This window comes from Medicago sativa, chromosome 2 (genome assembly GCF_051527215.1).
Source record: "Medicago sativa cultivar Bolivia chromosome 2, Bolivia_mono, whole genome shotgun sequence".
Classification (NCBI taxonomy): domain Eukaryota; kingdom Viridiplantae; phylum Streptophyta; class Magnoliopsida; order Fabales; family Fabaceae; genus Medicago; species Medicago sativa.
This window is the reverse complement of record NC_140750.1, coordinates 69,478,524-69,492,670: the sequence shown is the minus strand read 5'-3', so window position 1 is coordinate 69,492,670 and position 14,147 is coordinate 69,478,524. Positions and strand designations below refer to the sequence as shown.

At 32.8% G+C, this 14,147-nt stretch overlaps 1 protein-coding gene and 1 long non-coding RNA gene across 2 annotated transcripts; one reads left to right on the top strand and one right to left on the bottom strand.

The window, feature by feature from the left end:
* Positions 1-2,666: 2,666 nt before the first annotated feature.
* On the bottom strand, positions 2,667-3,968 carry LOC146950150 (uncharacterized). Its single transcript, XM_085746102.1, has 2 exons — positions 3,315-3,968; positions 2,667-3,134 (listed from the first exon to the last, which is right to left on the bottom strand). The coding sequence occupies exons 1-2, from the start codon at positions 3,661-3,663 to the stop codon at positions 2,890-2,892; spliced, it is 594 nt and encodes a 197-aa protein (XP_085602228.1). The 5' UTR covers positions 3,664-3,968; the 3' UTR covers positions 2,667-2,889.
* A 4,769-nt stretch (positions 3,969-8,737) lies between these two features.
* On the top strand, positions 8,738-9,691 carry LOC146950149 (uncharacterized). Its single transcript, XR_015027448.1, has 2 exons — positions 8,738-9,327; positions 9,459-9,691. It is a non-coding gene; the product is annotated as an uncharacterized LOC146950149 (long non-coding RNA).
* Positions 9,692-14,147: the final 4,456 nt, after the last annotated feature.

Genomic DNA, 14,147 nt, shown 5'->3' with positions numbered 1-14,147 from the left:
CATTATAGTGTTTGAACCCGTACCTATATCAATTAAATTTTTTGGGTAATTACATGAGCTCAAGTCCAAACCTATAAATACGGATATTTATTCTGCACATTGAAGGTATTTTTTGTAGGTGTCTAACGGCCTAGGGTTGAATTGTCATCCTTACCTATTTCTCATCAGAACTATAGAGTAGAGTAATAAAGAGGGCAAATTTCATGAAGATTTTAGAAGAGAGAATAAAGCACTTAAGATAAAGACTTGGAGTTAAGTTAGGATTTAAAGGAAGGAAATGAAGATGGAAGAAACATTGCCTCTCTTCAAAAATCAAGGTAACTAATTTCCTCTAAAACCTCTTTTAGGGTGTGCCCAAAATCAAGTTAAGGGATAAAAAATTTAATTAAACTTTAATTAATCATGATTGTTAAACAACCATTACAAATGAGAACTATTACTTCTATGTATCATTTGTTTTGTTATTAAATGAAACTCACGGTGTCCTTTGTTGGCATTGTTGTACTACTGTATTTTAAGATAAACTCATTTCATTTTATCAAAGACAAAGTTTTCCCTATTATGGCTATCTATGGACTGATCCACTCTATGTCTTGGTGTCGTCATAGCCACACCAAATTTTTCTCAAATTTTTTTTACTTATAAAATATGTTTTTATAAGAATGAAATGTTAAAGGAAGTTGGTAGTTCATTTCACAAATGAATATGGACTAATAAAATTAGACAAATAAAACCACTATTTTAGGTGAAATAATATATAATATTTAATTTAATTTTTTTAGTCAAGTAGTTAGAATTCACCTTTTACAAGATGAATAAGTGGGGTGTTCGGAGTTCGAACCCCGACCCCTGTATATAATAATGCATTCCCTTCGACTGAGTTATGCTCACAGGGACTATATAATATTTAATTTTATTAAACAAATTTTGTTGATACTATTATTTTAGCTACATCAAAAGCTTAATCCTAGATCTGTTATTGAGTCTTTGCATCGTGTTTTTTAACCTTTTTTTTTTTCCATAAAATTTACAGTTTCTCTATTTAGTGAGCACAGTTGTAAGGTTACAATTTTCCCCCTGTTTTGGTGGCTATATTGCAGATATTACGTTTGGTTTTTGGGCTTGCCATATCGCCAAATTCACACCAGTCTGTGTGTCTTCATTCATATGCTTTACATCTTTCTATCATTCTATGTGCTCTATATCTTGTAGAGATTGTCTAAGGCAGCAATCCAGGGCATGGGCTAACAAAGTTGTTTGATCTATATTTTTTTGAATCGACTAATATTATTCTCGTCGAGACGTACAAAAACTGTACTGCTCGCGGATTGAACAAAGAAAAACATTACAAACAAAAGATGCCACATATATACGGACACCAAAAACCGTTGCACCAAATAAAGCTCCAAGCTAACAAGGCCAAAGAGCTACTCCTGATGCTAACATATACAACACAGGACAGAGGAAAAAACCACTAACATCAGTCCCATAAACAGCCCCCTTAGTCCCTAAGGATGACTTTCATGTTCCCCCATTCCTTCTAGTCCCATCCTAGCATACCAAAGCTTCAAAAACAGCCCCCTGGAGACCAACACAGTGCTGAATGTACGGTGACAGCAGGAAAGCTCCAACAAACCACGAACTGACATAAAGAAAAAACTCCAGTAGACAAGCAATTCCACACACAGCTCCAAAACCAATTACTTCCTCAAGAGGCATTCTTGAGGATTCCACTTCCATTCGTAAGAGATACGTTTGCATCTTAAGCCTAGACATACTCCACCGCCACGAATTAACGACAATCTCCGACAAAAGGTCATCCACATGTTTCACCTCATTACGAAAAATCTTAAAGTTTCTTGCTTGCCAAATGGCCCAAATAGTTGCATGACAAATAATCAATAGGCCTTTGCGAATCCTCTTGTTACTTCCTTCGATACTCCAACACGCCCAATGCACAAACAAATTGGGAGGAGTAATAAATGAGAAATCAAGCCAACAAATTACTCTTGCCCACACCATATTCGCAAAATAACAATGTAAGAAAAGGTGGTTAGCCGATTCTTCCACTCTCCCACACAACACACACAAAGGAGACACTTCCGGAGGTAAACAATTACGCCTTTCAAGATTTCTTCTAGTAGGAATCCTATCTAAAAGAAGTTTCCAAGAGAAAGCTATCCCTTTTAAAGGAACTTTACTTTTCCAAATATACTCAAAAACTTTCAACTCTTCCATACTCCACTCCACCTCACCCACCAACATCCTTTCCAACTTGACATAACAAGACTTAACCGAAAAAATCCCCTCGTCCTCCAACTTCCACACCCCTTGATCTATATGAAATGATTCTATATAGAAATGTTTTTTAAGTAAATGATTCTATATAGAAATGTTTTTTATTTTTAAATAAAATCCAACATCAATACTGGATTTCGATATTTATATATTTTTCACTGCAGATCCAACTTTCATACGTGCTAAAAATAGGATTAATTATTGTCATTATTCCAGAAATCTCAACATATTTTTTTTTTTTTAGAAAAGGAGTTGTTGTCGTTACGTGATTAGAATAACAGAGTTTGTTAAATGGAGAATTCCTCACCATGGAGGAAGAAGACAAATACATTAGTAAAACGTTAAAAAGACAGGAAAACAAAACCAAGTTCAAACATGTTTAAGATTATCATGTACATATGTGTTGATAAAAACCACACATGCAAATTTTACAATTTTGCTTTGCTTTGCTTATGATGCTACCAAATCTCAAACCCTGTCCCTACTACTACTTGCCAGCCTATTTTTATACAAACTAACTGGCAATTCATTCATTTGATGAAAGCAAACTAAAACAATAAATTATTTTCATTTTAACTAACCATTAAGCAATTATTGCATGAAATGCATGAGTTTGAACCAACCAAAACCACCACCACCACCACCACCACCACCACAACCTACATATTCTCGAGCTTTGTCAACCTCATTTGCACACGACGAAGCCGGAAACGTTGTCGTTACGCCACCATCATTTCTATTTCCAGAAATGCCCTCTCCTGCATGTGCAGTATTTTTAGGACACAGAAAGAAGTTTCTTGATCCAAGTTTCACTAGTTTCTCCTCCCTATTCAAACCTTCACAACACAAAAAACAAATTAATCAATACCAAATTAATCAAAACCAGATTAATATTCTATGATTATGATATGAAACACAGATTCAAACATAGACACTGAACATAACACAGACTAATAATCCGAGGAGTATATGTGCTTCATATATTATGAATTATAGTAGAGATTGTGAAGACTTACTTTCTAGGCTAAATTGTGAAAAGTGAAGTTCATAATCCGAACCAAAACTTGAAGGCAAGATTGGACGGCGAGCTTCATTGATATACTGTCGCACCGCCGTTTCCACCAGATCGCCGACGGTTGATTCCGGCTTCATCAGCATCTGAACAGGACCAAGGCTTCCAAGAACCGTCACCTTCAAAAGCAACTTCGGTGGTTGTCTAGGAAGACCTTCTGTCACCGGAAGGAGGTTGTTCCGGTAAGATAGAAGATCAGGAACGGTTTTCGGACGGCGAATTGTAGCGGTGGTCGTCATAACGTTGTTGCCGTGAAAAGATGAAGATCTCTGATTCCTCTTGGGACTAGGCATGGAATTATATTGTTGATGAGATTGACAAGGGCTGAATAGAATCGAAACTGGCTGAATGATTTGTATATGTGTAGGGGTGAAATTGGAATTTCAGGAATTTGTTTGCTACCTTAGACGGCGGTAGCGAACATAACGGCGGCGAGGAAAGCCGAGAGCTATGGAAAAGCTTCGGCGGAGTTGTTGACGTGGAGCGGAAGCTAGCATAACCAGAAGGATAGAATAGTAAATAACCCGAGCAACTATGAAGGAAGGATGGATGAATGAATGAATGAAGATTTTGGTTTATGGAGATTGAAATGAAATATGGAAAGATGAATGATTCCTTGGTGTGAATTTATATGAGAATTTTGAATTAATAAATTAAAAGGGTTTACTGGGTGTAGCCGGTAATAAGGAAAGATTCTAGAGGGTTTTGCGGGGGATTTGGTATTGGGAAAATGGGAGGTAGAGAGAAATTGGGTAACCAGATACTGTTCGAAACGTGTGAGGTGATTATTGAGTTAGCTTTTTGAGATAGAGTTAAGTATGTTTGTTGGATGCCGACACGTGTAGGAAAAATGATGCGGGAACTATGAAACAGACTATGAAACTTCGTTTGCAGCAGAATAAACACATTGAAATTTACTCTCTCCGTCTCTGAATAACAGTAGTTTAAGAGGTTTATGCACGAGTATTAATGAAATGATTAATTGTGTTGATTTTGATGGTAAAATTAGTATCATTTACTAAAACACCCTTATTAATTGTAGTTAGTGGAGTAGTTAAATTGGATGAAATTGAATAAATAAGGGTATAATAATGGAAAAAAATAATAAATGCTGCATTGGTATTCTAAAGTGACAATTATTTTGAGAAAAAGAAAAAATGATAAAGAGACAATTATTGTGAGACGAAGGAGTATCAAATTATTAGGTTTTTTTTTTTTTTTGGTTACACACATGCATAATTAATTCTTTTGTTGTATTTTATTTTTTTGAATAAATTTAGTTGTTATATTGTCAATGACTAGTTTATTCTTAATATACAAATGTTAGAGATTATTCCGAGTTTTATTTTTGTCAAAAAGACTTAACTTGAACAGCATGAAAATTGTGAAGTAGTGAAATGAGTTTTGGCCTCATTTTAGATTATTTTTTTGATTCCTAGAGATACTTTTTTTAGGGATTCTAGAGAAATGTTAATTATTTGTAATTGTAATTTTTTTGAGGAAATTATTTGTAATTTTGTTGCCCTAAACATATTTTTATATTGCGTGGCTATGCTTTAGTCTTTTTATTAGTTTTAAATCTTTCTCTAAATCACATCAATAATTTTAAGTAGCTGATTTTATATCATGTTCATTTTTAATGTTTAAATAAAAACACTCTTCTTTTAATGAAAAATTGATTCTATGAATACGTGTTTCTTTTCTTTCTAATAAGTTTTTTTTTGTATAACTTTGAACAAGTTTTTTAATGTAAAAATAAAAACATCGTTATTAGTAGTACTTCTATTTATTATATAAAAAAGTAGCACTTCTATTTATTTATGAAGCTAATTTTCATGCATAAGAAGACGCTTCTAATCAAATCACAACAGATGTATAGTCGTAGAGATAACCTTTGGGATTGGTTAAGTTACAAAGGCTTACGACCTAGAAGTGTACTCCTCTTTAGATTTTACGTTAGAATTGTTCATGTGTCTAATTTTTATGTTGAACGAGTACATATGAAGTTTTGCTAAGCCTTTAATTACGCTCGCGCCGGTGGACAATCATATTAATCCCCGAGTTAGTCAATTCTAATGAATACCAAGTTTCAAAAAAAAATTGTTGTAGAAATATTTTAAGAATAATTTTGATATCATGATGTAAATTGGTTAAATGCACGTGTAAAAGAGTTTTATACATGTGTCCATATAAAATGAGTTTTGCTAACTAGTGCCCTCAGAACAATGATTAAGAAAACTATAAATAGAAAATTTATCTTGAAAAATATAAGTTTTGACTTTTGATTAAGTAATTAATAATTTTTTATAAAAAAATTACTTGTTTTAGTTGTTTAACCAATACCCTGGGGACACTGTTTAGTATTTTTTTTATATATGATTGTTTTTTCATTATTTTATTCTTTAAAAAAATAAACCACATACTTTAAAAAAATCAAACAATGTTGAATCAATATTTTAAGTGGGTGTGTTAAGAGTGTTCAATTTTTTTTTAGCTGGGGTGTTGAGATTTGACTCATCTAAACGACGACTATCATGTTTGTAATGTTTTATGTATGGGTCTTTGCTATTAGCTATTTTGAATACAGATGTTTTTCGATTAATTTTGTTAAATGTTTCTCATTTTGAATTTTGAATAAAGTGAAATGAACAAATGTATTCCCTCTCTATTATATTTTATTATTTATTACTAGTCCATTGATAATGTTCTTTTCAATTTTATCTTTTCCTTTACCTCCATGGCAAGGAATTCTCCATTTAGCAAAAGTTTAAATATTCGGACCACATTTGTTTTTAAGGTTGAAAGTTATGTATTTTGTTTGTGGCACGAGTACACTACCTAATTTGTATCTTTCGGTGTAGGTGACAACTACAAGAGTGACTAATTAGCTCAAAAAGGTATTACGCAATTGACGGTGGCGACGCTACGCAGAAACAGAACCCCTGCATGCTTGAACAAAGCCAAATAAACATGTGACAGAATGAGACAAGTCATACCCTTTGATTGTTCGTATTAGATTTTTATAATGATCAAATTCATCTTTGTAAAAACTGCTTCGTAAGATAATAAGTCATGTTCTCTTTATAAACTCTTTTCAGACTTTATATTTATTGTAGTAGAGATTAGAGTTTTTCTCAATACATTCTTTCACGTTCAACAATATTGTATTTGGCGTGAATTTGAATGGAAGCTGGCTTGATCTGATACCATATTATGTTTTATATTAGATATAGTCAATTTTAACAAAATTTGTTTCTAAAATAAGAAATTATCTATAATGAAAAATCAAACTTTATCTTTTTTATTAGAGATTGAATTTTTTTCCAATACACTTAAATGTATATACTTGTATTTGTGTTTACATTTTTTGTTGTTTTGAAATTATATTGCTATATAGAAAAATGGTGAAATATATGGTGCACAATGAATATATGTCTTGCACCATGTAGAAGGTTGTTTCTATCCTTAGATCCATAAATTTAATATATAATATATTTTGTTTATTATTTTATTCGTTTGATACAAAAAATCAATTGAATGAGCTTAAATAGTTAATAATCTCAACTTAAAGATGAATTGTTGAAAGAATACAAGTTTAATTTTTAAGTAAAACAATTGTTGATCATATTTGTTTTTCTTTTTTTTTTGTAAAAGTTATTGATCAAACATGACTTATGTTTTGACCGAACTTCAATTATATACCTTCTCTAGGAGCATAGGGTAAAAACCATATACACCATTTTTAATCTAGATGTATCCTCATATATGCATACATAATTACATACCATACCTAGCAAGTTGAAGAAGTTGGATTGGTAATGTATAGACTAGAGATAAGCTTGCATGTGGTTTAAAATGAGCCATTTGCCAATAATTTCTCTTCAATTCCCAAACTCTATTATTGCATATGATTCTGTCTGCATTCTGAATTATCTATCCCACAGACGCAATAAAAAATATGGAGTGTCGTGTCTATAACTTATGCACATTTCATTTGGGAGATTCGGTAACAACTTAATGTTTGTTTACGTAATAATAGAGCCTCATTGGTGACCAGATTCCTTGTGTAAAATTGTGGTTTAATTTAATTGAACCAATTGAAAACAAGTAAAAGATTGGTGACGTAGTTTGCACTGAAGATAAGGTTTGGCGTTTGGACGGCTATTTTATAATACTAGTACTAGTATATCATTTGATTAGATGAGTTGTGTGAGAGAAATATCTAACTAAAGTTTTGACGTTAATTTGAAAATATCGTCACTGAATTTCAATGGAAATGAAAATCATACTCGTGATCAGGGTGCTTTATACTTCCTCCGTCCCATATTATATGATCTAGTTGATCATATCACGTATGTCAATGCATAATTTTTGAACTTAAATATCTTTAATAATTTATTAGAAAAAAATATGAAAATTTGATATTTTGAAAATATTCATCGTGACGAATCCAACAAGATCTTATATGATATATTTTGTATTTATATATTAGTAGAAAAATGAGGTCAAAGCATGTTATATGAATAGTATACTTTTTAAAATTAGGTCATTTAAAATGGGACGGAGGGAGTAATGGACAACGTTTTTTTTTCATGTTGATAAAAATTGACGACGGTTTTGCTCGATGATAATACATACTAGTGTGTACTTATTTAGATTAAACGATGGAAATAAAATATACGTGATTTCGGGTCAAAAATAATCAACCACTCATTTATAGATAAAAAGAAGGAAGAGAGAAGGTGAAACTCTTCTCTAAAAACAATAAATAAACTAGGGTAGACTATCCAAAAGGACATTTTTATATTTACAAAATAGTAGTACTCCCTCCGTCTCAAAATATAAGCAAAAATTGGTCAACAAAAGTTAATGTATTTGGTACAAATTTTTAACCAAATACATTAACTTTTGTTGACCAATTTTGCTTATATCTTAGGACGGAGGGAGTATATGTTAATGTTATTTCTCGAAAATTTCTAACAAAACACCAAAACTAGATTGAGGGACATATTTTCAGAGATTATTGTGTTCTTTGTAAAAACAACTCCGATGAAATCTCATGTTAAACATATTACATAAATGAAAATATTAGCATCTACTTAATTGCAATAATTTTCCAGCTTTAATATGTGTTTCGTCCCTGCAATTAAGGGTCATTTAGAAATTGGTCCATGTAATTGTTAATCCTGACAAATTACCCTTGCAAAGTTTAATCATTTCAAATTTCGTCCCTTAACCCACTTAATGACTGTCACATCATCAAATTAGCAAAATGGCATGGGAATGGACAAAAATACCCTCATCCTCCTTCTTCTTCCTTTGAACAGGTATTGTCGAACCATTTTCATAGCAAATTCACTTCTTGAATTTCTTTAAATTTTGGCTTGGCTAGCAAAATCCAACAACATATAACCAATTCCATTTTGATTTGCCCAAAATTCATAGAAGTAACTTAAGTTCTTGTTTTCTTCAACAAAACAACACCGCATCACACCAAGCTGTTACACGAAGAGAAGAGAACAAGGACTGAGTACAATCTTCTTCACCTTTTTTTCTTTCTCTCTCTAAACTCCATAGCTACAACCTTCACTTTTCTTCTTCACCTTTTTTTTTTTCTTTTCTTCTCCATCAAAAGATAATGTTTCTCTACTGAAGCATTACCAGCAATACCTTCACGAAATTGTGACTGAATTACATGAAGATATTGTCCCAGAATCATCCTTTCTAGCGTTCAGGACGTCGAAAATCGAAGCAATTCCACTGAATTAACGTGTGGTGCTGCTACTGAGTCGCCACCGTCGCTCCGGTAACCGCCGTTTCAACCACCACTGTATCAACTTTTAGATCCGCCGGCAAACTATCACCACCGTAAACCAGCACCACTTACGCCGTTTTCGCCGTTGCATTTCCGGTGATCCCTGATCTTTCTTTGTTTCTCTATCTCGATCCCTCCTTTGGTTTGTTTTGTATGTTTTATCTGGCAATTTTGTTGAATGAAGTTATCTTGGTATTCATAGAATGGAATTTTGTATGTTTTATTTGGTTTTGTAATGAAATTGAGGGAGGTTGTGGTGAATGTTGTTTGCAGATCCAGTAAGAAGAAGAGGAAATAAGAAGAAGATAAAGATAGGGGTAAAACTGTCATTTCACGTGTGGGTTGACCAATTAACATAGCTACGTCATCAAATTAATGACGTGGCAGTCATTAAGTGGGTTAAGGGACGAAATTTTAAATGATTAAACTTTGCAAGAATAATTTGCCAGGATTAACGATTACAAGGACCAATTTTTAAATGACCCCTAATTGCAGGGACGAAACACATATTAAAGCCTAATTTTCCTCACACATCATGAACTATTAACAGTGGCAAAATGAAAGCTACTCTCTATTTTATTTTTTGAAATGACCAATGTTAATGATTACTCCTTCTGTTTTAAATTATGTCATTTTAGTGAAATTTGTTTGTTTCAAATTATATGCCACTTTACAATATCAAGAAATCATTAATGTTTATTTTCCTATTATGCCCTTTACTATTTATTACTTTATCTTTTTACAATTTTTGAATTTATGTTTTCCATACCATTAATGAAATTACTATTTTTTATATAGCATTAACTACATTTCTTAATCTATGTGAAATTGCTAAACTGACATATAATTTGGAACAGACGGAGTAGTTGTTAGATTAGAGCTTAGGAAAAAGACGAGTTGAGTAGACCTTTTTGTGAGGAAGAGGTTATGTAGACGGTGTGAGATCGCGTTAGTTTCAAAAGTCTCGGTATAGATGGAATTAACTTTGGATTAATCAAGGTGTTTTGGGTAGATATCAAAGAAGATGTTATGAGGTTCTTGGTGGAATTTCATCGAAATGGTAACTTTGTAAGAGACTCTAATTGTACTTTTATTGCTTTAATTCCGAAAGTTGAGAATCCACAATTTGTTGAATTTTAGACCCATTTTTCTTGTCGGGTGAATGTATAGCCAACATATTAAAATTGGATACTAGCTGTGTAATTTTTGACACTCAGTCAACCTTTGTCAAAACGAGGCAAATTCTGAATGAGAATCTTATTGCTAATGAAGTGGTGGATGAAGTGAGAAAGTAGAAAAAAAAAAAAGAATTATTGTTGTTTAAAGCTGACTTTTAACAGACTTATTATTGAGTAGAATGAGAGTATCATGATATCGTAATCAGAAAGATGATTATCCCAGTTATGTAGGATAAATGAATCATGGGTGGAAAGGTAGGAATCTATTTTTGGATGGTTTGCTTTGGACTTTTGAAATTGGCCATGTCCCCGTTACTTGTCTATTTTCTTTTCTTCTTCAAGTATCACACACGTATTACCTCCTTTATTGAATATATTTTTAAATGTTTTTTTGGGGTGAGAATGTTAGAAAGATTCATTAAATTAAATGGGACAAGGTTTGTCTGGATATGGATAAAAGAGGTTTTGTGTGTGTGTGTGTGTGTGTGTGTGTGTGGGGGGGGGGGGGGGGGGGGGGGGGGAAGGGATGTCCTAGAATCATGGAGTTTAATCTGTCTCTTTTAGGTAAATGGTGCCAGAGGATGGATGTGGGTCATGGGGTTGCATTATCAAGTTCTTGTGGTTAGGTATGAGATGGAATTGGGGGGAGGAAGGGTCAACTTGCTGGAAAGATATGGCTGATGTTTGAAGAGGTGTGGGTCTGGGGTGGATAACTGGTTTTATGATTATTTTCCGGGGGTTATGGGTTATGGGGTCAATTCATTTTTTTTCTTACATTGATCAGTGGTTGTAGGGTTATCCTTTATGTATTAGGCTCAAATGGATTTTTAGTTGTCTGAAAATCATTTGGTGTTAATATTTAAGATGTTTGATTTAGGGTGGGATATCGATGGTGATATATGAAAGACCACATCATAGGATACTAGCTTGGGAGGAGGATTAGGTGAGGGAGTGTTGTAATTTGCTTTATAATTTTTTTTATGGTTGATGTTCTAGATAAATGGGATTGGAAGTTCGATCCTGGTGAAGGTTGTATAGTTAGTGGTGCATATCACATGTTGTCTAATTTAGAGCAAGTTGATCGTTCAGACATCTCAAATATTATTTGAAATAAGTAGCCCATTTGAAGGTCTTTCTACTTGTTTGGCGTTTGTTTTTTTTTGACACATTTGAAGGTCTTTCTGTTTGTTTGGCGTTTGTTAAGTAATGAGAAACCCATGAAGGACAATTTCCTTCGATGTGGAGTTATTTCACTAGATTCTGTTTTTGTGTGGGTGGTTGTGGCTTGGAGAAAGGTATCGATTATCTTCTTCTCGGTTGTGCATATTTTAGGAGTATTTGGTCTCTTGTTTTGCAATGGTTAGGAATCTACTCGACATTTATGTTGTGTCTCTCTGATCATTTTATTCAGTTTGGCTACTCATAGGTGTTCTCTAAAAGGATTTGCTCTTGCATTCAGTTTGTTTGGATGACTTGCATTTGAGATGTGGATTTTTGATTCGGATATTCGATAGTTACTAGCGAGTGATTTTGTTTTTTTGTTTTTTGATGGTTGAAAGTGAAACATCTTACACTTAGCTTTTCATGTATATTCATGGTGGCATAATCTCATAGTTTATCTCGGTTTTGCCATCGAGTTTGTGATGTATTTTGTGTCGTTATCTTGATTTTTTGAACTTGGTTGATGGATACTTTTTGAATCCTTTCCTTACACATTTTGTGTTGGTTAAAATTTATTTATCGGCTTGATTAATATAGTCCATTGTGACTTCTTCAAAAAATAATTTTTAGATTAAATTTTCCTTCTTAATAATTGTTTATCCTTGTATTGTTTAGGGTGTTTGCTTGTTCATTGTTATTATTCATGCTTGCGACATATATCTTGTGCCCATGTCTCTATTTTAATGAATTTTTCTTTGCCTTTTCTGAAAAAAAATACTAGCATAGTAAGACACGTATGATAGACTTTTTTTATTTATTACATAAGACACGTATGATAGACTCTTTTTTTTATTACATTTTGTCCAAATCTACTTGTTGCCTTTTTTTTCTTTTAAGGAAAATCTACTTGCTGCCTTGAGTAAAACAAATCCTCAAATTCATAATCAAACTAAAAAGTCAATTCACTAGTGACGTTGTGGACATTTTGTCCATTAATTTCCACTAAACGCACCTTCCTTAATTTAATCAAACATTTATCAAGGCAGCGTTGTAGAAAAAAAAATCTTGAAAATTGTGCATTCAATGCATTGAAAGTTTAAAAAGTTGTCTTTTAATTATAAAAGTTATTTTGAATTTCCATTTTAAGCTCCTTAACTTGTGCCCTTAGGGCACAAGTTAACATGACCCTTATAAAGGGAAATGTTAACTTATGCCCCAAGGGCATAAGTTAACATTTCCTTTTATAATAAGGGTCACTCACTAATAAAGATCTTTGCCGGTTATTCCTAAAAAAAGAAGATATTTTGCTGGAAAATTTTTCTCTAAATTGTGCAAAACTTGCCCATTACATAGTAATATGACCTCTTAATATACTTTCGGCTCATTCTAGCATGTAAATCATGAAAAGGACTCTTTATCTTGCACATCAAGGCATAACAATGACTAAAAAAAGATTGATTTAGTTGATAAAATGTTGATTTATCCACAAACATTTTACATTTCCATCTCATGTCGGCATTAGAAAATTTGACATTAAAAATAAAGGTGATTAAGTTTTACCTTTAAAGATTTTCCATTAAAACAATTTGTTTGAAAGAAACATGAAGCTATAGCTCTTTAAATTTTAAGTGAAGAATACCATAACATCATCATGTCTAAACCATAAGAAAGAGTTTAGCTTATGATGAGTTTAACCGCAAAGATGAAGATTAAATGAAACACAAATGAAAGCATGAAAAAGCTAAATTGATAAATAAAATAGAGTTTATGAACAAATTACATTCCAACATGGAAAGATGTGAGCTTGAATCATCACCAAATTAATCCTAACTCTAAATCACTAAGAACTAGCACTCACGTTCATCTATGAAAAAGATGAGATGAAGTGAGAACTCTAGTGGCTGCTAGCCCTAGCTAGAACTTGGACTCTCAATTCAACTAAGCAAATTTCAGACTCTTGGAACTAACATGTGGTTGTCCTTTAATAGTATAAGGTCAACCACTACAAGTTGTATCTTTGGTCATTTTCCACATGAGGTGTCCTTATCTTATCCTTGCCGTACATATCATATTTTTATTCCTCGTACTATCAATGATTGGCGCTAACTCATATAACTTAGCATAAGCAAGGGTCCCATGAGTTCGTACAATTGTATGACCATTCTGGACGATCCGCAACGATATATCTTCAGACATCCTCCTAGTGTTGTACCTTCATTCTTCGCCACACATCGTTTCCACGTTGTATCTTCATATATCTTCAGTGCAATTCCTCAATTTGTTCCACAAAACATCCACAAAAAGCATTACTAGTTCAAAATGATTAAATAACATTAAAAACTTCTTAAAATTATAAATTCATAAATAGTCACCGATTGGATGCTATAGGTCATGCAACCACTCAATTTCTCGTAGATTATGAGAGATAAGGCAATGTAATAACCTACAAAATTGATGGTTATCAAATACGTAGATTATTTTTCAAACCACCCGTATTGTTTATAATCTCCTTTGCTAAACCACTTTGAGCTTTCATGCATATCCCCTTTCTTTCAGCGACAAAACACGATATAAGTCAATTGGACCTAAAGTTTGTTTAAATCTGTTTACCCTATATGAAGTT